The sequence below is a fragment of the Pseudophryne corroboree genome, chromosome 1 (assembly GCF_028390025.1).
Source record: "Pseudophryne corroboree isolate aPseCor3 chromosome 1, aPseCor3.hap2, whole genome shotgun sequence".
Classification (NCBI taxonomy): domain Eukaryota; kingdom Metazoa; phylum Chordata; class Amphibia; order Anura; family Myobatrachidae; genus Pseudophryne; species Pseudophryne corroboree.
This window is the reverse complement of record NC_086444.1, coordinates 978,107,674-978,132,023: the sequence shown is the minus strand read 5'-3', so window position 1 is coordinate 978,132,023 and position 24,350 is coordinate 978,107,674. Positions and strand designations below refer to the sequence as shown.

Below are 24,350 nucleotides of genomic sequence, written 5' to 3'. Positions count from 1 at the left end.
CCAGGCTATCCCTGCGGATCCGTTAAAAGTGCAAGCTCTACACTTGGTTGTACAATCCCTCCTGGATACAGGAGTGGTAGTGCTGTCTGTCTCAGAAAGGCAGGGGATACTATTCAACCCTGTTTCTAGTTCCGAAGCCAAATGGGTCCTTCTGGCCTATACTCAACCTCAAATCATTGAACAAATTTGTGAGTGTGTCCAAATTCCGTATGAAAACGCTGCGCTCTATTGTGCTGGCTTTGGAACCCGAAGACTATATGGTATCCCTGGACATACAGGATGCTTACTTGCATATTCCTATTACCGTGTCGCATCAGCAGTATCTGCGGTTTGCTATTGGCAACCTACATTATCAATTCCAGGCCCTGCCATTTGGATTAACCACGGCCCCTCGGATTTTCGCAAGGTAATGGCCGTGATGACGGTTCATCTCCGTCGTCAGAGAATCAGGATCCTGCCGTATCTGGACAACTTGCTGATCCTGGCGAACTCCCAAGAGGTTCTCCTCAGTCATCTGGAGCTGACGGTCCAATTCCTACAAGCCCACGGGTGACTCATCAACTGGACAAAGTCCTCGCTGGTCCCTGCTCGGAGCATGGTGCACCTGGGGGCGCTACTGGACACGCACAGCCAACGATTGTCTCCAGAGAAAGTCCTGAAACTTCAGGACAGGGTCAGATACTTCCTCTCGCCCAAGACTGTCGATACAGTCGGCGATGCAAGTACTAGACCTCATGGTGTCTGCTTTCGACATGGCATAGTATGCTCAATTTCATTCCCACCCTCTGCAGAGGTTAATCCTTTCCAAGTGGGGTGGCGTGCCTCAGCGGATCAGGTCTCAAATGATCTCCTTGACTCCGGAGATTCGTCTGTCACTGAGCTGGTGGCTACAGGACCAATAGTTGAGCAGGGGCTGTCCCTTCTGGATCTCCAACTGGGTCCTCCTGACAACGGATGCCAGTCTGCAGGGTTGGGGCGTGGTGTTGGAGCAACACTCTCTACAGGGTTGGTGGACCAGGGAGGAGTCTCTCCTCCTGATAAATATTCTGAAATTGCGGACAGTGTTCAATGCATTGACACTGGCCCTGCCTCTAGTACAGAATAGGCCTGTCCAAGTACAATCAGACAACGCCACCACGGTGGCGTACATAAATTATCAAGGTGGCACTCAAAGCCGCATAGCAATGCTGGACGTATCAAAGATCCTGCGTTGGGTCGGAATGCCATCTGCCAGCAATATCGGCAGTGTTCATTCCCCGAGTCCTCAGCTGGGAAGCGGATTTCCTCAGTCGTCAGGACGTTCACGCCGGAGAGTGGAGTCTTCATCCGGAAGTCTTTCAACTCCTCGTGGACAAATGGGGCCTACTAGATGTAGACCTGATGGCGTCTCAACACAATCACAAGGTTCCGGTCTTCGGATCAAGAACAAGGGATACTCATGCAGCGTTCGTGGACGCACTGGCAATTCCGTGGAACTTTCGGCTGCCATACGTGTTTCCTCCAGTGTCACTCCTGCCCAGGGCAATAAGGAAGTTCAGCAAGAAGGAGAAATACTACTTCTAGTCACTCCAGCGTGGCCCAGACGGCATTGGTTCTCAGACCTGCAGTGTCGCTCGATAGAGCGTCCTCTTCTACTTCCTCAACGCCCAGACCTCCTCGTTCAGGGCCCTTGTGTCTACCCGGACCTGGCCAGACTGGCTTTGATGGTGTGGCTCTTGAAGCATAACTCCTGAGAGCAAAAGGATTCTATGAGGCAATCATTCAAACTATGTTGAAAGCCTTCGTCTGGCTTCCCTCAAGGTCCATATATCTGCCTTGTCGGTGAGGTTTCAGAGAAAAATAGCTTTCTTCCTGACATTCACACTTTTTCACTCAGGGTGTTTCAGCCTCCCTATGTCCCTCCTGTGGCTCCATGGGATCTATCTGTCTGTTCTAAATGCCCTACAAGAGTCTCTTGAGTCTGTGGACCTTGAATACCTTACGCTTAAGGTAGTTTTTATGTTGTCTATTGCCTCTGCTAGGAGGGTGTCGGACTTAGGTGCGTTGTCCTGTCGTCCACCCTTTTTGATTTTTCACCGTGACCGGGCAGTTCTTCGAACTCGCCCAGGTTATTTGCCTAAGGTGGTATCATCTTTTCACGTTAACAAGGAGATTGTGGTTCCGGCCTTCATCTCTTCTGGTTTGTCCTCCAAAGAGCCATCTTTAGATGTGGTACGGGCTTTCCGTATTTATGTGGAAAAGACTGCCTCCCTTAGGAGGTCAGATTCCCTTTTTGTACTTTTTGGTTTTCACAAACATGGCTGGCCTGCGGATAAGCAAACCTTAGCCGGATGGATTAGAATGGTGATTGCACAAGCTTATGCGCAGGCTGGGCTCCCAGCTCCAGCTGTTATTAAGGACCCTTCTACTCGGTCTGTTGGACCTTCTTGGGCGGCCCGCCGTGGCGCGTCCGCAGAACAATTGTGTAAGGCGGCTACGTGGTCCTCAGTGAACACGTTCATTAGGTTCTATGCCTTTGATTCTTCCGCCTCCCAGGATGCTTCCTTTGGACAACGGGTTCTTGTGCCCGCTACAGTGTGTCCCCTCCCATGAAGAACTGCTTTAGGACATCCCCGATGTTATTCCCGATGTTATTCCCTGTGGAATACCAGTGTACCCCGCTGCAGAAAAGGAGATTTATGGTAGACTTACTATAGTTAAATCTCTTTCTGCGAGGTACACTGGATTCCACAGGGCGCCCACCCTGACGCACTTAGCTTCTTTGGGTTTGTATGGCACTAGCCTCAAGTCCCTTCTCCTGTCGTGAGTATGTGGTTCTATGTGACTAACATCTGCCATCTCTTTTGCCTGCTACTGCATTGGACTGGTTAACGAAACTGAGCTCCAGTACCTGGAGGCGGGGTTATAGAGGAAGCAGTGCAATGCATCCTGGGAACAGTCAAAGCTTTAGCCTGTTGGTGCCTCGGATCAAGATCCAACTCTACACCCCGATTCCCTGTGGAATCCAGTGTACTCGCAGAAAGATTTATCTATGGTAAGTCTACCAGAAATCTCCTTATATTAGAATGCTCTGTGTACATTGGCCTTAGGGAGGCCAATCCCGGGCCATTTTTTTCAGTCCTGGGATTCGGGATTGAAAAATGCAGTAGGGATTAGTGTAGGGAGCAGGGAGAGTGTATGTGGAGGGCAGCAAGGGAGGGTGGATGTAGGGAGGAGCATAGAAGAATGGATGTAAGGAGCAGGAAGGGAGGGTGGGTGTAGGGAGCATGTAAGGAGCAAGGAGGATGTCGGAAGCAGAGAGGGAGGGAGGAGGATGTCTAGAACAGTGAGGGAGGTTTTATGTAAGTAGCGATACGTAAATAATACTTACTCTTAGGCGGGCAGAAACCATGGACTGACCGTGCTGGCGGCATTTCAATTGTAGCACTGGCCGCCAGCCAGTGAGAACTGGCAGTCCAGCAGCCAGTCAGGAGCTGCTGCTGCTTCCCTGATTGACTGCCGGTCTGCCTGCTCTGACTGGCTGGCGGCCGGCGCTACATTTAAAATGCTGCCAGCGCGGTCAGTGTGTGTGTCCATGGCTGCTGTAAATACCTTGCTGGCAGGCGGGCAACGCTGTGCTATAGTGCTCAGCGCTGCCCGGCAAAACTGCGCTTGCGCACCCTAATCCCATGAATCCCGGGATTGGAGGCTCCAATCCTGGGATTCAATTCCCGGCATTTTTGGGCCAAAATCCTGGGATCTCGCCTCCCTAATTGGCCTGCTAGCGAAATCAGTTGAAGTTGGCATTTTTTGTACTAGTATAGAGAGTTTTTTTTGTTTGTAGTGAAAGTTCTAGTACTTGAGATGGGAACCAAAAAAATGGCCACAGTACTGTAAAAGGAAAGGTGGCATGATGAGGAAGAGAACAAGTGTGTGCTTTGCCATGTACAAGTCATCCTACAGTAACCCTGAACAGCTGCTGGAGGCGTGTAGCTACATATTACCATAACTCGCATACACATTTTACTGTTTGTACACCAGTTTTTATTAGTTTCTTCAGGTTTTTATTTTCCAATGAGATAAGAGCTATGTCGCCATGCAGAAGGAGGCAGGTACTGTGCACTAAAGCACTGTCACCACCTCGGCTTAACAACTTTAAACGTGAGGCTTTACCATCATGTTATTTACATCTGAAGCCAACACAGTTACAATGCAGTACTAGCACAGTACGACATACTGCTGTCCCCCTTCTTCTTGGTGACATGCTGTCGATCAGCCGTACCCATGACGTGAGCTAATGCAGTCTATTATATCCTGAGCACAGGAATATAAGCATGTGTATGTTCTGTTTTTTATTGGTAGTAGCACTAGACATGTTTTGCCCTTATCTGTTCCTTAGCGAACTTCTTTTTGTGCGTTTTTGCTTTTTTAGCATTTTTCTAGAATGTTCAGATAAGGCTATTTAGCGTAGAAAGAAAAATTAATTTGTGAAAAGTGTAAAACCACAGTGATCTCCTGCACCAGATTTACACAGTTGTTGATGGTCTCATGGAGCGAGCTGGCCTGATAATTAGTTTGAAGACCTTGGTCAGAAACTGTTTAAAATGTTAATTCCTAGATCCTGATCCTTTTGTTAGCTTGTTAAATGTAAAGAATGTGTGATATCCGAGTTTACTATGATCTTTGCAGGCAGATTACATTTAGCACTGTAGATACTCAGTTTAGCGTGTTGCTTTATAACAGGATAAATATAACCTGTAAGACCAAAGCTGGCATTACTTCAGGTTACAATTTATTGAGTCTGCAAGGGTATGTCAGTGGAAGGCTTCCCAGTGACAGTAACAAGCTGTTCCCTGTCCTTTTCTCCTGCGGAGCAGACTACACATCCACCGAATCTAATTAGTAACAAAGGGATCCTGGCAGAGCCAAGATGAAATTACTACCTTCTGAGCAACCCAGCCTGTAGAATTAGGGAGACTGAAGAGGATGGCTCAGTTACTGCTGATTTCTTTCACCTCAAGAACCCTTTTCAATGTTTCAAGCAAAATGATTTACTGTAGCTCTTCAAGTCCTAACAAGCAAATGCCAGATTGAAGTCTGTCTTAATGCAGGGTTTTTTATAATCTTATTCTGTAATAAATAATAAAGTTCTTGCTACAGAGATGTCAGACACCATCTCAGATTTCTCAGACAGAACCTAGATCATGTCTTTTGAATAAACTTTGAGACTGGTGATTTCAATTTTTAATGAATGAAGTACTTAATTCTAACCATTTGGAAATTGTTGACTTAAAAAAAAAATCTGATTTATAATCTCTTGTAGTATCCGAACGTTATAAATTAGAACAACCTGTGACTCCAGCTGTGTTTGGAACTGCAAGTCCACACGTTCATGTTGCAACTTGAAGTTCCACAGCAGCTGGCGAGCTTCAGGTTGCTGTACCTGCAGAGCCATAAAACATTTCCGAGACATCCATCTAATTCACTGTGTGATATAGTTATTATGTTTTTTTGATCTTATGGAACATGAGATTTCCATAAAATCAGCTATCATCTCACATGTTTCTTATATTTCTCCAGGCCCATTAATCAGCTACATAGCATCCTTGGAGAGCACACAGTGTGAATCTCGTTTTGTTCTAGGTGTATCTTCCTATCTATGGTGGCCAATCCCGGGATCGGGATCGGCGGGATCCCGGGATTTAGGCCCAAAAATGGCCAGGATTCAATCCCGGGCTTGGAAGCTCCAATCCCGGGGATTGAGGGATCAGCGTTGAGCGTCCACAGGACGCTCAAACGCTGCCCGGCTTTCTCCTTCCGGGTCCCCAGCGCAGCGTGAGAGGTCACGCTGCGCTGTCAGCTGGTGGTGAGAGCCGCCAGCAGCGTTCACAAGATGACCTTCAGGCTGTGTGTATAAGGTGTATATGAAACATAAATGAATTGTGTAAATGTAGACACACTTTGTTTAATGCACAAAGTTATAAAAAATAATGGCTAAAATTTCCTTCAGGCTGTGTGTATAAGGTGTATATGTAACATAAATGCATTCTGTGCTTAGATTTAGGTCCCATCACCATGATATCTCATTATGGGACACAATTATTCCAAAATACGGAAAAATCCGATATTTAAAATACCTCCGGTCCCAAGCATTTTGGATAAGGGATACTCAACCTGTATTACCATGCTTGTTGCTGTATTTTTGCATATATTCATTCTTAGCTAGATTTATAACTAAAAGGAGGACACCGGTATGGAGGGAATACGCACTTATTCTATTGCTTTTGCTGCATACATTGGCGGCATTTTGGCAGCCTAATTTGCTTAAGGAATTGTGGTTTTATTTGAATGTTCCACTACTACTTACTTAGGTCTACACTCCATTGTAACGTACATAAGTTACCTGTTCTTTCTGGTTAGCAACACATCAGTGGCATCTTATAGCGAATGATGTACTGACATAATTATCAGGATGAGAGGAAGAGGTGTTGTCATGCAGCTCTATACCAGTTAAAAATCTGCCAAAAAGAAATGAAAGTCTCAGGGCTTGCTGGAAATAATTGGGGCATGACCTGGCACTTTCCATGTCTGAGAGTTCAATGGCTCTTGCACAAAGTTCAGTGGCCCAACTTATTACTTACAGTAGTTGATGCAAATATCCTATCCTATACTACAACAACAAAAAATAACTATACCCACCCAATATTTTTCTAATCCAAACTGGGTGGTCTATTTACTAATCCTTGGATGGAGATAAAGTACCAGCCAATCAGTTCCTAACTGTCATTTTTTAAACCCAGCCTGTGACACGGCAGTTAAGAGCTGATTGGCTGGTACTTTATCTCCATCCAAGGCTAATTAAATAGACACCTCAGTCCTCTATGCATCATAACACTTCAGGTTTTAAGGCTATCTGTGGTTCTGCACAGGTGACTTTCATTTGTAACTGTCAATTTGATTTAATCATACTTGCTGAACCATGGATATCCTTAAAACCTGGACTGTTGTGGTGCCTTGAGGACTGCGTTTGGGAACCACTGGAATGTTGGAGGTATGGTTATGTGTTTTTTTGGGATAGGTTTTCTACATCAACTAAGTAACAAGTTGGGCCATTGACTATCTTTGAGGCTAAATATGTGGGATGAGTTAAATTGTGAGCAGGATCACTGGCTGCAGTGAACATGTACAGTATGTTGATGCTGCAATAATCACAATAAGCGGTACAATGTACCAAGCAGCTGTCTTACCAGACTAGCCTCTAGGGGCCTGAATGGATTTCTATAGCAACCACCTGTGTGCACCGTGGCATGAAACAGACTGTAAAATATTTCAGATCATGAAACAAACACCGTCACAATATCTGCTGTACAATGTGAACTGAAGAAATGTATAAGGTTAGTGATTGTGTACTATGTACATGATGAGAGAAACAAGAATGACAGCATGGTTATTGTGCACTAAAATATTGATGCTTTCTGTCTGTCCCCCATGCAGTGTACCCGCCAAATAATTTCAGAGAAGTTGGGACGTGGCTCAAGAACGGTAGACCTGGAACTTGAGGCACAGATAGAAATCCTGCGAGACAACAAAAAGAAGTACGAATATATATTGAAACTGGCCCAGACACTTTCCGCACAGCTCTATTTGATGGTGCAGACACAAAGGCAGCTGGGAGATGCATTTGCAGACCTCAGTTTAAAGTCTTTAGAGCTCCATGTAAGTAGAACTGCTTTTATGTGTAATTCTGATCACTTTCCTCATTTTATTGTCATTTATGTATTGTCATATTAATGAGGGTTTATTTTACTACTGTATGTGAAATCAAAACCATGCGCATTGGTTTTATGCATCAGAGCGCTCGACTAGCTATTTCAAATGTTTTGGGGTACATACAATTAGCTGTAGGGTTTAACCAACGGCTTATTGTCTGCTAATTACTAGGGTAAGGATATTCCATTAAATATCCTTTTCCCTGTGTCTAAAATTGGGGATTACCATGTGGAAACTGGTGACTTAATGGTTTTTCCCCGCGCATGAATCCTCAATTTTTTTTTTCTTGTAGACTGTTCCTCCCAGCTCCAGAAGCTGCGAGTAGAACTACATCCTCGGAAATTCATACGTGGGTTAATCCCCGCTGATTGGATCAGGCTTGAGTGGTAATTAGTCACAGGGTATATCCCTGCAGCTAATTCCATATGCCTTGTGTGTGTGTGTGTGTGTGTGTGTGTGTGTGTGTGTGTATAAAATGCCCCCTATGTTATACTCCCTTATTACAAGGTATAGCCTCTGGACAAGAGTTCATTAAATTGTATTTCATTAAACGTCACCTTCTTTAGAATACCTTTTTCTCTATCGTCCTAAGTGGATGCTGGGGTTCCTGAAAGGACCATGGGGAATAGCGGCTCCGCAGGAGACAGGGCACAAAAAAGTAAAGCTTTTACCAGATCAGGTGGTGTGCACTGGCTCCTCCCCCTATGACCCTCCTCCAGACTTCAGTTAGATTTTGTGCCCGAACGAGAAGGGTGCAATCTAGGTGGCTCTCCTAAAGAGCTGCTTAGAGAAAGTTTAGCTTAGGTTTTTTACTTTACAGTGAGTCCTGCTGGCAACAGGATCACTGCAACGAGGGACTTAGGGGAGAAGTAGTGAACTCACCTGCGTGCAGAGTGGATTTGCTGCTTGGCTACTGGACACTAGCTCCAGAGGGACGATCACAGGTACAGCCTGGATGGTCACCGGAGCCGCGCCGCCGGCCCCCTTGCAGACGCTGAAGAGAGAAGAGGTCCAAAATCGGCGGCTGAAGACTCCTGAGTCTTCATAAAGGTAGCGCACAGCACTGCAGCTGTGCGCCATTTTCCTCTCAGCACACTTCACACAACAGTCACTGAGGGTGCAGAGCGCTGGGGGGGGCGCTCTGAGAGGCAAATAAAAACCTTATTAGAGGCAAAAAATACCTCACATATAGCCCACAGAGGCTATATGGAGATATTTAACCCCTGCCTAACTTCAAAAATAGCGGGAGACGAGCCCGCCGTAAAAGGGGCGGGGCCTATCTCCTCAGCACACAGCGCCATTTTCTCTCACAGAAAAGCTGGAGAGAAGGCTCCCAGGCTCTCCCCTGCACTGCACTACAGAAACAGGGTTAAAACAGAGAGGGGGGGCACTGATTTTGGCGATATTGTATATATATAAAAGATGCTATAAGGGAGAAACACTTATATAAGGTTGTCCCTATATAATTATAGCGTTTTTGGTGTGTGCTGGCAGACTCTCCCTCTGTCTCCCCAAAGGGCTAGTGGGTCCTGTCCTCTGTCAGAGCATTCCCGGTGTGTGTGCTGTGTGTCGGTACGTGTGTGTCGACATGTATGAGGACGATGTTGGTGAGGAGGCGGAGAAATTGCCTGTAATGGTGATGTCACTCTCTAGGGAGTCGACACCGGAATGGATGGCTTATTTAGAGAATTACGTGAGAATGTCAACACGCTGCAAGGTCGGTTGACGACATGAGACGGCCGACAATCTATTAGGACCGGTCCAGGCGTCTCAGAAACACCGTCAGGGGTTTTAAAAACGCCCATTTACCTCAGTCGGTCGACACAGACACAGACACGGACACTGAATACAGTGTCGACGGTGAATAAACAAACGTATTTCTCATTAGGGCCACACGTTAAGGGCAATGAAGGAGGTGTTACGTGTTTCTGATACTACAAGTACCACAAGAAAGGGTATTATGTGGGAGTGAAAAAACTACCTGTAGTTTTTCCTGAATCAGATAAAATAAAATGAAGTGTGTGATGATGCGTAGGGTTACCCCGATAGCAAATATTGGCGTTATACCCTTTCCCGCCAGAAATTAGGGTACGTTGGGAAACACCCCTTAGGGTGATAAGGCGCTCACACGCTTATCAAGTGGCGTTACCGTCTCCAGATACGGCCGCCCTCAAGGAGCCAGCTGATAGGAAGCTGGAAAAATATCCTAAAAAGTATATACACACATACGGTGGTTATACTGCGACCAGCGATCGCCATCAGCCTGGAGATGCAGTGCTGGGTTGGCTTGGTCGGATTCCCTGACTGAAAATATTTTATTCATGTAGAGCATTTAATAGGATGCATTCTATATATATGTATGTGAGATGCACAGAGGGATATTTGCTCTCTGGCATCAAGATAAGTGCGTTGTCCATATCTCCCAGAAGATGTCAGGGACACGACAGTGGTCAGGTGATACAGATCCCATACGGCAGATGGAAGTATTGCTGTATAAAGGGAAGGAGTTATTTGGGGGTCGGTCCATCGGACCTGGGGACCACAGCAACAGCTGGGAAATCCAACCTTTTTTACCCCAAGTTACATCTCAGCTAAAAAAGACACCGTCTTTTCAGCCTCAATCTTTCCTTTCCCATGAGGGCATGCAGGCAAAAGGCCAGTCATATCTGCCCAGACATAGAGGTAAGGGAAGTAGACTGCAGCAGGCAGCCCTTTCCCAGGAAAAGAAGCCCTCCACCGCGTCTGCCAAGTCCTCAGCATGACGCTGGGGCCGTGCAAGCGGACTCAAGGTGGGGGGGTAGTCTCAAGAGTCTCAGGGCGCAGTGGGATCACTCGCAAGTTGACCCCTAGATCGTACGAGTATTATCCCAGGGGTAAAGATTGGAGAGTCGAGACATCTTCTCCTCGCAGGTTCCTGAAGTCTGCTTTACCAACGGCTCCCTCCGACAGGGAGGCAGCATTGGAAACAATTCACAAGCTGTATATCCAGCAGGTGATAATCAAAGTACCCCTCCTACGACAAGGAAAAGGGTATTATTTTTCCACACTATATTGTGGTACTGAAGCCAGACGGCTTGGTGACACATAGTCTAAATCTAAAATGTTTTGAACACTTACATAAAAGGTTCAAATCGAGATAAAGTCACTCAGAGCAGTGATAGCGAACCGGAAAAAAGGGGACTATATGGTGTCCCTGGACATCAAGGATTACCTCCATGTCCAAATTTTGTCCTTCTCATCAAGGGTACCTCTGGTTCGTGGTACAGAACTGTCAATATCAGTTTCAGACGATGCCGTTTGAATTATCCACGGCACCCCGGGCCTTTTTACCAAGGTAATGGCCGAAAAGATGTTTCTTCAAAGAAAAAAGGCATCTAAATTATCCCTTACTTGCACGACCTAAAAAGGGCAAGTTCCAGAGAACAGTTGGAGGTCGGAAGAGCACTATCTAAAGTAGTTCTTCGACGGCACGACTGGATTCTAAATATTCCAAGAATCGCAGCTGTTTTCTGACGATACGTCTGCTGTTCCTAGGGATGATTCTGGACACGGTTCAGAAAAAGGTTTTTCTTCCCGAGGAAAAAGCCAAGGAGTTATCCGACCTGTCAGGAACCTCCTAAAACCAGGAAAGGTGTCTGTACACAAGAGTCCTGGGAAAAATGGTGGCTTTTTACGAAGCAATTCCATTCGGCAGATTCCATGCAAGAATTTTCCAAAGGGATCTGTTGGACAAATGGTCAGGGTCGCATCCTCAGATGCACCTGCGAATAACCCTGTCGCCAAGGACAAGGGTATATCTTCTGTGGTGGTTGCAAAAGGCTCATCTATTGGAGGGCCGCAGATTCGGCATACAGGATTTGATCCTGGTGACCACGGACGCCAGCCTGAGAGGTTGGGGAGCAGTCACACAAGGAAGAAACTTCCAGGGGGTATGGACGAACCTGGAAAAGTCTCTTCACATAAACATTCTGGTACTAAGAGCAATCTAAAATGCTCTAAGCCAGGCGGAACCACTCCTGCAAGGAAAACCGGTGTTGATTCAGTCGGACAACATCACGGCGGTCGCCCATGTAAACAGACAGGGCGGCACAAGAAGCAGGAGTGCAATGGCAGAAGCTGCCAACATTCTTCGCTGGGCGGAGAATCACGTAATAGCACTGTCAGCAGTGTTCTTCCCGGGCGTGGACAACTGGGAAGCAGACTTCCTCAGCAGACACGATATTCACCCGGGAGAGGGGGGTCTTCATCCAGAAGTCTTCCACATGCTAATAAACTGTTGGGAAAGACCAATGGTAGACATGATGGCGTCTCGCCTCAAGGACAAGTATTGCGCCAGGTCAAGAGATCCACAGGCAATAGCTGTGGACGCACTGGTAACACCTTGGGTGTACAAATCAGTATATGTGTTTCCTCCTCTGCCTCTCATACCAAAGGTATTGAAGATTATACGGTGAGGAGGAGTAAGAACAATACTAGTGGCTCCGGATTAGCCAAGAAGGACTTGGTACCCGGAACTTCAAGAGTTGGTCACGGACGACCCGTGCCCTCTACTTCTGAGAAGGGACCTGCTACAACAGGGTCCCTGTCTCTTTCAAGACTTACCGCGGCTGCGTTTGACGGCATGGCGGTTGAACGCCAGATCCTAAAAGGGAAAGGCATTCCAGAAGAAGTCATTCCTACCTTGATTAAGGCAAGGAAGGAAGTCACCGCGAAACATTATCACCGCATTTGGCGAAAATATGTCGCGTGGTGCGAGGATCGGAGTGTTCCGACGGAGGAATTTCAACTGGGTCGTTTCCTACATTTCCTACAATCAGGATTGTCTATGGGTCTCAAATTGAGATCTATTAAGGTTCAAATTTCGGCCCTGTCAATATTCTTCCAAAAAGAATTGGCCTCAGTTCCTGAGGTACAGACTTTTGTTAAAGGAGTACTGCATATACAGCCTCCTGTGGTGCCTCCGGTGGCACCGTGGGATCTAAATGTCGTTTTAGATTTCCTCAAATCCCATTGGTTTGAACCATTGAAAAAGGTGGATTTTAAATATCTCACATGGAAAGTGACTATGTTACTGGCCCTGGCTTCCGCCAGGAGAGTATCTGAATTGGCGGCTTTATCTTATAAAAGCCCTTATCTAATCTTCCATTCGGATAGGGCAGAACTGAGGACTCGTCCGCATTTTCTCCCTAAGGTGGTATCAGCGTTTCACCTGAACCAACCTATTGTGGTGCCTGCGGCCACTGGCGACTTGGAGGACTCCAAGTTGTTGGACGTTGTCAGAGCCTTAAAAATATACATTTCAAGCACGGCTGAAGTCAGAAAATCTGACTCGCTGTTGATACTATATGCACCCAACAAGTTGGGTGCCCCTGCTTCTAAGCAGACGATTGCTCGTTGGATTTGTAACACAATTCAACTTGCTCATTCTGTGGCAGGCCTGCCACAGCCTAAATCTGTTAAGGCCCATTCCACAAGGAAGGTGGGCTCATCTTGGGCGGCTGCCCGAGGGGTCTCGGCATTACAATTCTGCCGAGCAGCTACGTGGTCGGGGGAAAACACGTTTGTAAAATTCTACAAATTTGATACCCTGGCAAAAGAGGACTTGGAATTCTCTCATTCGGTGCTGCAGAGTCATCCGCACTCTCCCGCCCGTTTGGGAGCTTTGGTATAATCCCCATGGTCCTTTCAGGAACCCCAGCATCCACTTAGGACGATAGAGAAAATAAGAATTTACTTACCGATAATTCTATTTCTCGGAGTCCGTAGTGGATGCTGGGCGCCCATCCCAAGTGCGGATTATCTGCAATACTGTACATAGTTATTGTTAACAAATTCGGGTTATATTGTTAAGGAGCCATCTTTAAGAGGCTCTTTCTGTTATCATACTGTTAACTGGGTTTAGATCACAAGTTGTACGGTGTGATTGGTGTGGCTGGTATGAGTCTTACCCGGGATTCAAATTGCCTCCCTTATTGTGTACGCTCGTCCGGGCACAGTACCTAACTGGAGTCTGGAGGAGGGTCATAGGGGGAGGAGCCAGTGCACACCACCTGATCTGGTAAAAGCTTTACTTTTTTGTGCCCTGTCTCCTGCGGAGCCGCTATTCCCCATGGTCCTTTCAGGAACCCCAGCATCCACTACGGACTCCGAGAAATAGAATTATCGGTAAGTAAATTCTTATTTTCACTGTTCGTTTTGTTTAAAGCTTGGTATAAAGGCTTATTTACTCTCTTCTAGTGTATATTCACTTTTTGTGGGACAGCTACTAAACATCTGTGCTTGCAATCTCTGTGGAATTGCAGAGTTTTCCAGATGGTAGGGCATCTCCCCAATTTACTAACTCAAAACTGACACAAACAGGCAGAGAAACCACACTTTAGAGTAAGTATAGATGCTACCAAATATACATACTGGCAAGCTGGCAGTGGTTCTGCACAAACCAAATGACCTGCCCCTGATAGTGTTGAAAGCGATGCACAGATCATCCCCCCACCCACCCCCCATAAATGTTAGTTGTTCTAAGTCTTTATGCCTGGGCTTTTAGTGGTTAAATTGGGAATACAAAGAGCTTGGCGTCTGCCTGGTTTTCAACTAATCAGTTCTAGGGTTTTTCATCCAGGGCTGGTGGCTCTACAGCACATATTCCCAACCATAGTTCCCAAGGCGCACTAACAGTCCACATTTTTATGATATCCATGCTTGAGCACAGATTGTTAAATAAAAAAAACAGGTACTAATTAAGTCACCTGTGCTCAAGTATGGCTATCCTTAAAACCATGGACTGAGGGCTGTGGTTGGGAATACCTGCCTTACAGCAAAGTGGGCATGTCGCATGGGTATCCTCCACCCAAGCTGGTCAGCACATGTCTGGAATCTCTACAGAAGTAGGGCCATACAAAAAAGGGCCTGATTCAGACCTGATCGCAATAGCAAACTAACATAACATGTGCCAACGCTAACTCTCTCTGCACATGTTATGTCTGCCCCACCTGCAGTGCATATTGTTTTGCCCATTAGAGAAAGATTTTGCTTTTGCGATCAGGTCTGAATTAGGCTCAAAGTGCAGTCTCTTCACCTAGGAATAACCAGCCTATGCTGATAGCAATAGAGCTGTTTTTTATACCAGTGCTTCTCGAACTTGGTCCTCAAGACCCCAAACAGTTCATGTTTTCCGGGTCACCTATCAATGTGTAATCATTACTCACTGGCACAGTTTAAAAGATCCAAAGGTGAAGCTAATTATTTTACTTGTGATTTTGTGAAGAGACCTGGAAAACATGCACTGTTTGGGAACCTGTGCTGTACACTATTTGGTTGGTGACTGTGGGATTGAAAATAAATAGAAATAATATTGTAATTTACTGATCCACTGCAGATTTCCGCTTCCTCTGTCATATACAATGTAATTTAAAGTAAAAACTCCCCCACACCCATCATTCTCATCTTTATTGCATACAATATTCACAGAGAAGGTCTGAGCCAGTTGGCCAGCTTATGAAAGGAGATCGATTTGCGATGTATTAGTCTGTGTAAAATCCAGGCCAGTATAGTGGCATAAACTATGCCTCACTGATCAACAGCTTAAATACAGGTGATAACAATCACACGGTGAGATAAATCTGTAAGATTTTGACTGTATAGTCAAAATCTTAAGGAAAGTTAGTGCAAATCTCAAAGTGTTAGGCAGCTTGCGATACCGATTCGATCCCGATGCGCACTCCCGTGGGGTCGGTATCGCAAGGCTAGATAGACTGTGCAGGCAAGTCAATCTTGACTATCTAGTACAAAGTATAGTCAAAAGTGTCACTTAGTCAAAATCATACATAGACAAAATCGAAAGTGCAGATAATTAAAATCTGTGCTATCTGGGCTCAGGGGGAGTTCAAGGGAAATCGCATAGTTAAAATTGGGCATAGCAAGGATCTCATCGTGTGTACACACCTTAATAACTACATACTTTTTAAATTGTAGCATTGTGTTTTTCTGGATCCACCTTCTCTCCATTTCCTTCATTAGTTGAAATACCACAAGCCTCAGTCCTAGTTCTTTGGCTTTTCTCTATATCACCTCTCTTGTGAGGCTGATTGTCTCTTTCGGATTTCTGTATCATCTGGAGGTCCAGAATACCCGAATTTGCCTGTCCTCCCCAGACCTATCTGTTGTTGTCCTGAGCTACTGAATGTTTTTCTGCCTTTTTGTCTTTGATGTCATCCCTCTACTTCAAACTCAGTCTTTCAAAAACAGAGTTAATAATATTCCCACCAGCCAATAATAGATACTTACCTGATATTTCTATTTATGTTGACAGCACAATAAACCCTACCCGTCAAGTTTGCTGACTAGGTGTAGTTTGCTCACTGGGTGTCATTTTCTGTTCTGAATTGTCCATCCACTTTCAATCTGTATCCAAATCATGTTACATCTGTCTAAGAAACACATCCAGAATACACCCATAATCCACAAACAGACACTGCAAAAACTCATATTCATGTTCTCCTTTTTTCCAAAATGTATTATTGCAGTAGTGCTACTATGGCCCTTACTAGGTTGAGTTGGTATATTCCCCATGGAGTTTGTATATTCTTGTTTTGCTTGCATGGGATACTCTGATTTCCTCCCACAGTTAAAAAATATAGTGGTAGGTTAATTCGCTCCTGACAAAAATTAAACTTAGTAAGTATTTGTGTTTGTGTGTGCGTGTATATGTGGTAGGGAATATAGATTGTAAACTCCAATGGGGCAGGAACTGTTGTGAACGGCTCAAATATTATTTGTAAAGCAATAAAACTGATAATGACACTGCAATTAGGGTGGCCAATCCTGGGGTCGGTATCGGCGGGAACCCGGCCTCAAATTGTTCGGGATTCAATCCCGGGGATTCCAGGTTTGACCACCACCTTAGTTTTTTTCTATGCCAGGCAGCATTGAGCGTCCTCAGGAGGCTCAGATGCTGCCCGTCCTTCCCCTCGCCCCAGCTGTGTGCACTGCACAGTGTGACGTGAATCAGAGGTCATGCTGTGCAGCCAGCTGCCCGCCGGACCTCGCCGCCGCCCTGCACTGCCCGGCGGCCGGACCTCGCGCCGCCCTGCACCTCACAGCAAGTGGCTCACCGCTCCTCCCGTCCAGATTAGGGCAAGTTATCTGGGCTGGGCAGGGCAGGGGGCTTGAACACATTGAAAAGAAGGGATTGATAATTTTTCGATCCCGATTCCTGGGATTGAAAAAATGGCCCGGGATTGGCTACCCTGACTGTAATCTTTACAATAGGAAACTTGGTATTGCAGAATGAAACAATCAAGATACTTATACATTTATTTAGTATTTAACTGATGACTATCATCATAAAAAGAGTAACTGTTACATACAATAATAGTATAAAATGCAATAATAATAGTACATTATTCTATGTGCATAATATGAGGTGTGGCTATTAACCTTTTCCTATCCTAAAACGGTTTTGAAAGTTTCACCCATCTCACACAGATAGTTTGCTGTCACGCCACATTCGCAGATGTTATGTTCTTCCCTTGCGTCATAACAATGCTTCGCTCAAAACTAGAGCAATGTATTAACGTAACATTTTTGGTTAAATTGAACAAAACGTATGCTAACCGAGGCTTATAGGGCAGATTTTATGTCATGTGCATGTTTGTTTGAGTGGCACAAAAGATTTAATGACTGAAGATGATGAACGTCCCGGGAGGCATTACACATCAAAAACAAACGAAAATGTGGAAAACATTGAGAAAATTGTTTGAATTAACTGTCGACTCGGCATCCGAATGACAATGAAACTGCTGGGCAAGTTTTGCATCAAGATAATAACATGATAAAGGTTTGTGCTAGGATGATTTCAAGGCTTCTCACTGCCGAGCTGAAAGAAAATCGAAAGCGAATTTGTACAGACATTTCAGGACAAATTCAAGCAGGATCACGTTTTTTTAGAAAAAGTTATACCTGATGATTCTTCCAGTAAAATCCCAAGACAAAACGCCAGTCCATGTGCTGGAAAACACCATTATTGCCAAGAATGAAGAAAGCACATCAAACCAAATCAAAAATCAAAGCCATGTATTCTTTTTTTCTTTGATATAACAGTTGTTATTTTGGAAGACTGGGTACCAGAAGGTGCAACAGTGAGTCAACATTACTAGAAAAATATTCTAGAAACTTTGCAGGGAAAGAATCAGAAGAATGAGGCCAGAAAATGGTTTCATCCTCCATCAGGATAACACACCAGCACACACAGCTCTCTGTGAAGCAGTTTTTGTCCAAGCTATAAATTTGCATTGCTAGAACACCCAGACTTAGCACTGTAGAATGGTGTGGTATGAACCCGGATCCATGTCTTTCACTTTCCTTCCATTCATGTTTAAGAAAAAGTAGGTCACGAAGGTGGAAAGCCATAAGCTTATTATTACTAAGAAAGATTGGGGGATCTTGCTCATCACTCGTGTCTCATACCATTGCATATTCCTAAGACACTTCCAAACATGTTCCTTGAGTGAGTGGGATAGGGCATCTATGTAACTTTGCCATGGCTCGAAAAATCTTTCAGTAAACGTCTCCGTTTGTAGTGAGGCCTCCAACCATTCCATCCTAAAAACATGAGAAGGTTTTTCTAATAAAAAAAAATGGAGGGATCATAGGCTGTATCCACACTTGAAGGGTAAATTATTTTGCTATAGCAGATAAGGCCAACAACAATTTCCGAACCCCCAGCGCTACTCGAGTTCCTTCGGTAGGATACCAAATATTGATCATTTGGAAGTGAAAGGTAGACAATTGACTAGATGATGGTTAACATAACCCCATACCTGAGTCCAAAATCTCTGTATCACTGGACATGCCCATAAACTGTTATTTCAGCCATTTTGAGAGACCCATCTAGGGCATGAGTGATTTTACATCGTTCTCATGGGGTATCTATGATGAGAGGACAAATATGTCCTGTGAAATATATCTCATACGTCTCAAATGTTCGTAACAGCTTTTTTGTGTTTTTAAAGATGGGAAGTGGTCTCTCCATTATGCCAACCCTGTGTTCAATGTATCATACACTAAAGGGAATATGAAGGAACAACTAATGTATTGAGATTGTTGTATAAGAAGAAATTTCCTCCATCAACAAATCGTCTAAAGAGTTATTACAGTCATCCTGCAAGAGCAACATAGAAAGGCCAGCCACATAATGTTGGGCTTGTAAATAAGCTAAAGGAAAAGGTCTAAGTATTGAATATTGATCCACTGCCTCTGTAAACAACAGCGGCTTCCTCATTACACAATTCATAAGTTGCCAAACACTAGTCAATGGCTGTCCCATGAAGTAAAAGGAAAGCCTGCATTCATATTCTGTATTAAAGAGAGAAACAAGGACACATATGGATTAAAGCAGTCTCGTTCCTTAATAGCCATACCTCGTAGATTCCTAGCTCTTGCTAAATAAATCTAAATGTGTCGCCACTGACAAATACGGTGTGTTGGCTGCAGAAATGTGTTGGAGCAGCATAAAGGTAAAATGTCAACCAATAGCAGTGATCCAGTATCGTTAGAAGACTAATTACCAGTCAATTCCACTGTTGCTCAGGTGCTCCTGTACTGAAGATCTTGCTTTCCGCAGATACGCAGTCCTGTTTGCTGCTCCTCTGGAATCCAGGCTAATGTGTAGTTCACTGATCATAGAGTAGGCAGCCAATAATTTTCTTATGCAGCTGCTGAAATAGCCAAATGCCAATAAACCAGTCTTGTATTGCCATAATCTCTGTAAAGCGCTGCGGAATATGTGTGCGCTATATAAGTAACTGGTAATAATAATAATTGTCCACTGTCTATTCTCTGGTCAAGGAATAGTCTTACAGGTCTTCCCTAAACAGACTTTCACGCCTACAAGCTATTTTAAATGCAGCAGCTAGACCAGAGGTTCTCAAACTCGGTCTTCGGGGGCCCACACAGTGCATGTTTTGCAGGTCTCCTCACAGAATCGCAAGTGAAATAATTAGCTCCACCTGTGGACCTTTTAAAATGTGTCAGTGAGTAATTAATACACCTGTGCACCTGCTGGGTTACCTGCAAAACATGCACTGTGTTGGCTCCCGAGGACCGAGTTTGAGAACCTCTGAGCTAGACAGATATTTTTTTGCAAAACTTTCTTCATCTGCTGCTCCACTCAGTACCTACATTGGTTGCCTGTTTTTTGTTGAATTCATTATAAAACACTTATCTCAAAATATCTCCCAATTTGATATTTCTGCTTTGCGCAAGATGCGCGTCTCTGCCACACTCATTACCTGCACACATTCACCGTTACAGTCCGTATTTTGTAGCTGCATCTGCTTGTGTGAATTGCACTCCCGTGCACAACAAGACTTTCTTCTGGTCTCTTAACCTTCAAGTGTTCCCTGAAAGCTCACCTATGCAGGCAAGTTTATCAAGTTCCAGAGCCCCCCACATAAGCTCCACTAGCTATTATACCCAGTTGCTTCCCCTCTACACCGTTAACCCATAACTTTACATGTGTTTTTTTTCTAAACTCACACATACCACCTGCCCCAGGCTGAAATTGCAGTGTGACTGGATTTTACAGGCCACCAAGAACCTCTGGAACCTGGACCAATTTGCAATATGTAATACTTCTCGGGTGGCACGATATTCCAGCTGTCGGGATCCCGGCGCCCAGCATACTGACAACTATTCTCCCTCTTGGGGTGTCCACGACACCCTTGGAGGGAGAATAAATAGCGTAGCACACCACCATCCCTGCAGCATGGAGAGCGCAGTGAGCCCGCAAGGGGCTCTTTTGCGCTCGTCCCGCTGCTGTCATTCTGGCGGCCGGGATCCCGGTGCTAGGATCCTGACAGCCGGCCATTCATAGTACACTCATACTTCTCCACATTTATCAAATGACTATTTCCCTATAGAGTGTAAGCTTGTGAGCAGGGCCCTCTTACCTCTCGTTTATTATTACCCAGGCTTGTTCTATTAGAATTTTGTTCTCAATTGTGAAGCTCAATGGAATATACGTTGTGTTAATAATGTAGTAAATTACTGTGCTTTTCGCATAGAATGCGCTGTCAATCTGCAGCAGGCCCTATTGAGTTAATCCTCCTCAAACCCACAGCTTCGTAAATTTAGCCCTTTGTGTACATTTTCATTATTTAAGAGTCTAAAACATTTCAGACAATATTAGTGTAATTTATAATGGTATGTGATTTTTGGCTCGTGTCCCTTATCAGTAAGAAAATATCTTAAATTGCGGAAGGAGCTCCGGCTTTGTATAGTGGAGGTAATATTTTATTTGAACACATCTGCAGTGGAAAGTCTTCTTAACACTGAACAATGTGTTTTACCATTTTAGTTTGTATCTTGTCTTAATTTGGGGATTAGTGGCCTTCAGTTTGGAAGGAAGATACAGTACAGCTATAGATTTTGTGTATTTAGGGCCTAATTCAGAGTTGATCACAGCAGAAAATTTGTTAGCAGTTGGGCACTGCAGGTGGGGCAGATATAACATGTGCAGAGAGAGTTACATTTACATTTATGTGGGGTCTGTTAAAACTGAAATCTAAATTGTAGAGTAAAAATAAAGCAGCCAATATTTAGCCTGCACAGAAACAAAATAACCCACCCAAATCTAACTCTCCCTGCAAATACTGTATCTGCCCCCCCTGCAGTGCACATGGTTTTGCCCAACTGCTAACAAATTTGCTGCTGCGATCAACTCTGAATTACCCCCTTAGCACGGTTCACTTGTGTTGTGTACTTTTTCTTGGCTCCACTAGTAGCCTCGTTATGTAAGGTTATAATTGATTAGAACAGTTTGTGTTGTTGCATTTTACTGTACTGTACTTTTTGTACTGTATGTTGATAGCAGAGCTTGCAAAACTTTAATTACATACTAAAACAGTAACATACCCTTTCCTTTCCAATTATTTAAAAAAAAAAATGTTTGTCACTTTTCTTGTAAGCGTGTAAATTGCATGAATTATGTGCCTGCTAAACCAGTTTGCATGCAGTTTTTATTTTGTACTTTGAGATCATTCTATTTTTTAGTGGATGTTTTTTATTTTCTAATAATTCAATAATGTATTTACATAAGTAAGAAATGCTGATAATGATGGGTGCGGTTCGTCCTGGTTTTAAACATAAAATAGGATTTTAATTACCTACCGGGAAATCCTTTTCTCGTAATCCGTAGAGGATACTGGGGTCCGCGTTAGTACCATGGGTATAGACGGATCCACTAGGAGCCATGGGCACTTTAAGAAATTGATAGCGTGGGTTGGCTCCTCCCTCTATGCCCCTCCTATCAGACTCGGTCCAGGAAACTGTGCCCGAGGAGACGGACATACTTAGAGAGAAGGATATAAAAGGATAGTGGTGGGATTCCGAACCAGCACACACAAACTAGAGGAAAACCATGCTAACCAAACTTTAAACCAGGAACAGCAGCCGCTCAACCAACAACACTTAACCAAGTAACAGTGCAGGAAGAAATGAAGCACTGGGCGGGCCCCCAGTATCCTCTACGGACTACGAGAAAAGGATTTACCAGTAGGTAATTAAAATCCTATTTTCTCTTACGTCCTAGAGGATACTAGGGTCCACATTAGTACCATGGGGATGTACCAAAGCTCCCAAACCAGGTGGGAGAGTGCTGAGGTTCCTGCAGAACTGATTGACCAAACTGAAGATCCTCAGAGGACAAAGTATCGAACTTGTAGAACTTAGCAAACGTGTTCGAACCTGACCAAGTAGCTGAGTGGGCCTGTACAGATTTTGGACACTGCAAACCTACCGTGGAATAAGTATGCTGGATAGTAAGCCTGATCCAGTGTGCAATTGTCTGCTTTGAAGCAGGACACCCAATTTCTCTTACGTCCTAGAGGATGCTGGGGTCCACATTAGTACCATGGGGGGGTATAGACAAGTCCACAAGGAGCCCTGGGCACTTTAAGAGTTTAATAGTGTGGGCTGGCTCCTCCCGTTATGCCCCTCCTACCAGACTCAGTTTAGAAAATGTGTCCGAAGGAGCAGGTCACAGCTAGGGGAGCTCCATAGCAGTTTTTCTAGTTTTATTGTTTTTCTTAGAGTTAGGCACAGGGAGGCTGCTGGCAACAGCCTCCCTGCTTCGTGGGACTTAGGTGGGAGTAGTGCCCAACCCTCTGAAGTTAATGGCCACTATCTCCGCTGACAGGACACTGAGCTCCTGAGGGTGTCTATCGCAAGCCCCTGAGGTGACCGCTCGCTCACGCAGCACTGCCGCCACCCCCTAAAAGAGCCAGAAGACGTTGGTGGTGAGTTGGACACCGGTGACCCGACAAGCGGCATCATGGTGGGAGCACAGCTCTGAGGCTGCGCTCCGGAGGCCTCAGAGGCACAGAGATGCGGTGCTGTGAGGGGCGCCCTGGGCCAGCGCAAACACCACTATACTGGTCACAGCAGCTATCAGGGACACTGTACTACTGCTAGCAACATTTACCTTAGGCCAGTATTATCTCTAGAAGTGCGGGAAGACGCGCCATTTTAGGGGGCGGAGCTTCTCAGAGCGGATCCAGCACTCAGCAGCGCCATTTTCTCCCTGCAGATCACACTACAGAGACGCTGACAGGGAGCGCTGACCCTCCACATGACTCCAGCTATCCTGTGCGTTACCAGGGGATTATAGAAGGGGGGGGACAAGTGTTATTCACATACTGTGTAGTCTATTAAGGTTGCACAGTTAGCGCCAGGCATTTATTATATAACTGTCTACTGGGGCGCTGTGTGGGCTGGCTCCATAACTCTGTGTCTCTCTGAAGGTACTTGGGGGAAACTGTGTCTGACATTTTCCTGTGTGTGTGTGTATGCTATATATCTCGCATTACCATGTCTAGGGACTCTGTATCTTGTGCTGCAGAGTATGTATCTTCTCCAGAAGAGTCTAGTCCATATACTCAGGAATGCAATACAGTGTCTCAGCCCTCTGAACCCGAACCCAAGTGGGTTGCTTCTATTAAGGGTATGATATCCCAGATTTCATCTAGGATAGCTCATTATGAGACTGAAACACAGGTTTTAAAACAATCTGTGGAGGTTTTGTCGTATTCATCTCCCACTACCTCATCTAAGTCCCCTGGTATATGCCCACAAAAGCGTGCTCTTGCCCAGGTAATGCAAGTCGACACGGATACCGAGTCTGATACGGGTGACGGTGAAGGGGACGTACTGAGGGGGGAGGCATCCCTTGCTAAAGGGGTGCAGCTCATGATTGAGGCCATTCGGGATATTTTACACATTACTGACAAGGTACCTGAACAGGTCGAGGAGGCTTTCTTTACAGACAATAAGAAAGTCTCCCTTACCTTTCCTGCGTCTAGGGAATTAAACGCAATATATGAAAAATCCTGGGAAAACACAGAGAAAAAATTCCAGATCTCAAAGAGCGTTCTGGTTACTTTTCCTTTCCCTGAAGAGGATAGGAAAAAGTGGGAAAACCCTCCTATAGTAGACTCTTCTGCTTCTAGATTTTCTAAAAAGGTGGTTTTACCTGTCCCTGGGTCTACCGCTTTGAAAGAACCGGCAGACCGCAAGATTGAGACTACGCTCAAATCCATATTCACTGC

The 24,350-nt window shown here is 45.0% G+C and overlaps 1 protein-coding gene across 4 annotated transcripts in view; it reads left to right on the top strand.

Moving 5' to 3' along the window:
• The window catches only part of ARFIP1 (ADP ribosylation factor interacting protein 1), a 310,000-nt gene that overhangs the window by 136,046 nt on the left and 149,604 nt on the right, over window positions 1-24,350 (top strand). For all 4 annotated transcript variants that reach the window (XM_063920538.1, XM_063920535.1, XM_063920536.1 and 1 more), the window contains one exon: window positions 7,474-7,695. In XM_063920538.1, coding sequence (XP_063776608.1) covers window positions 7,474-7,695 — 222 coding nt within the window. The remainder of the gene's footprint in view (window positions 1-7,473; window positions 7,696-24,350) is intronic.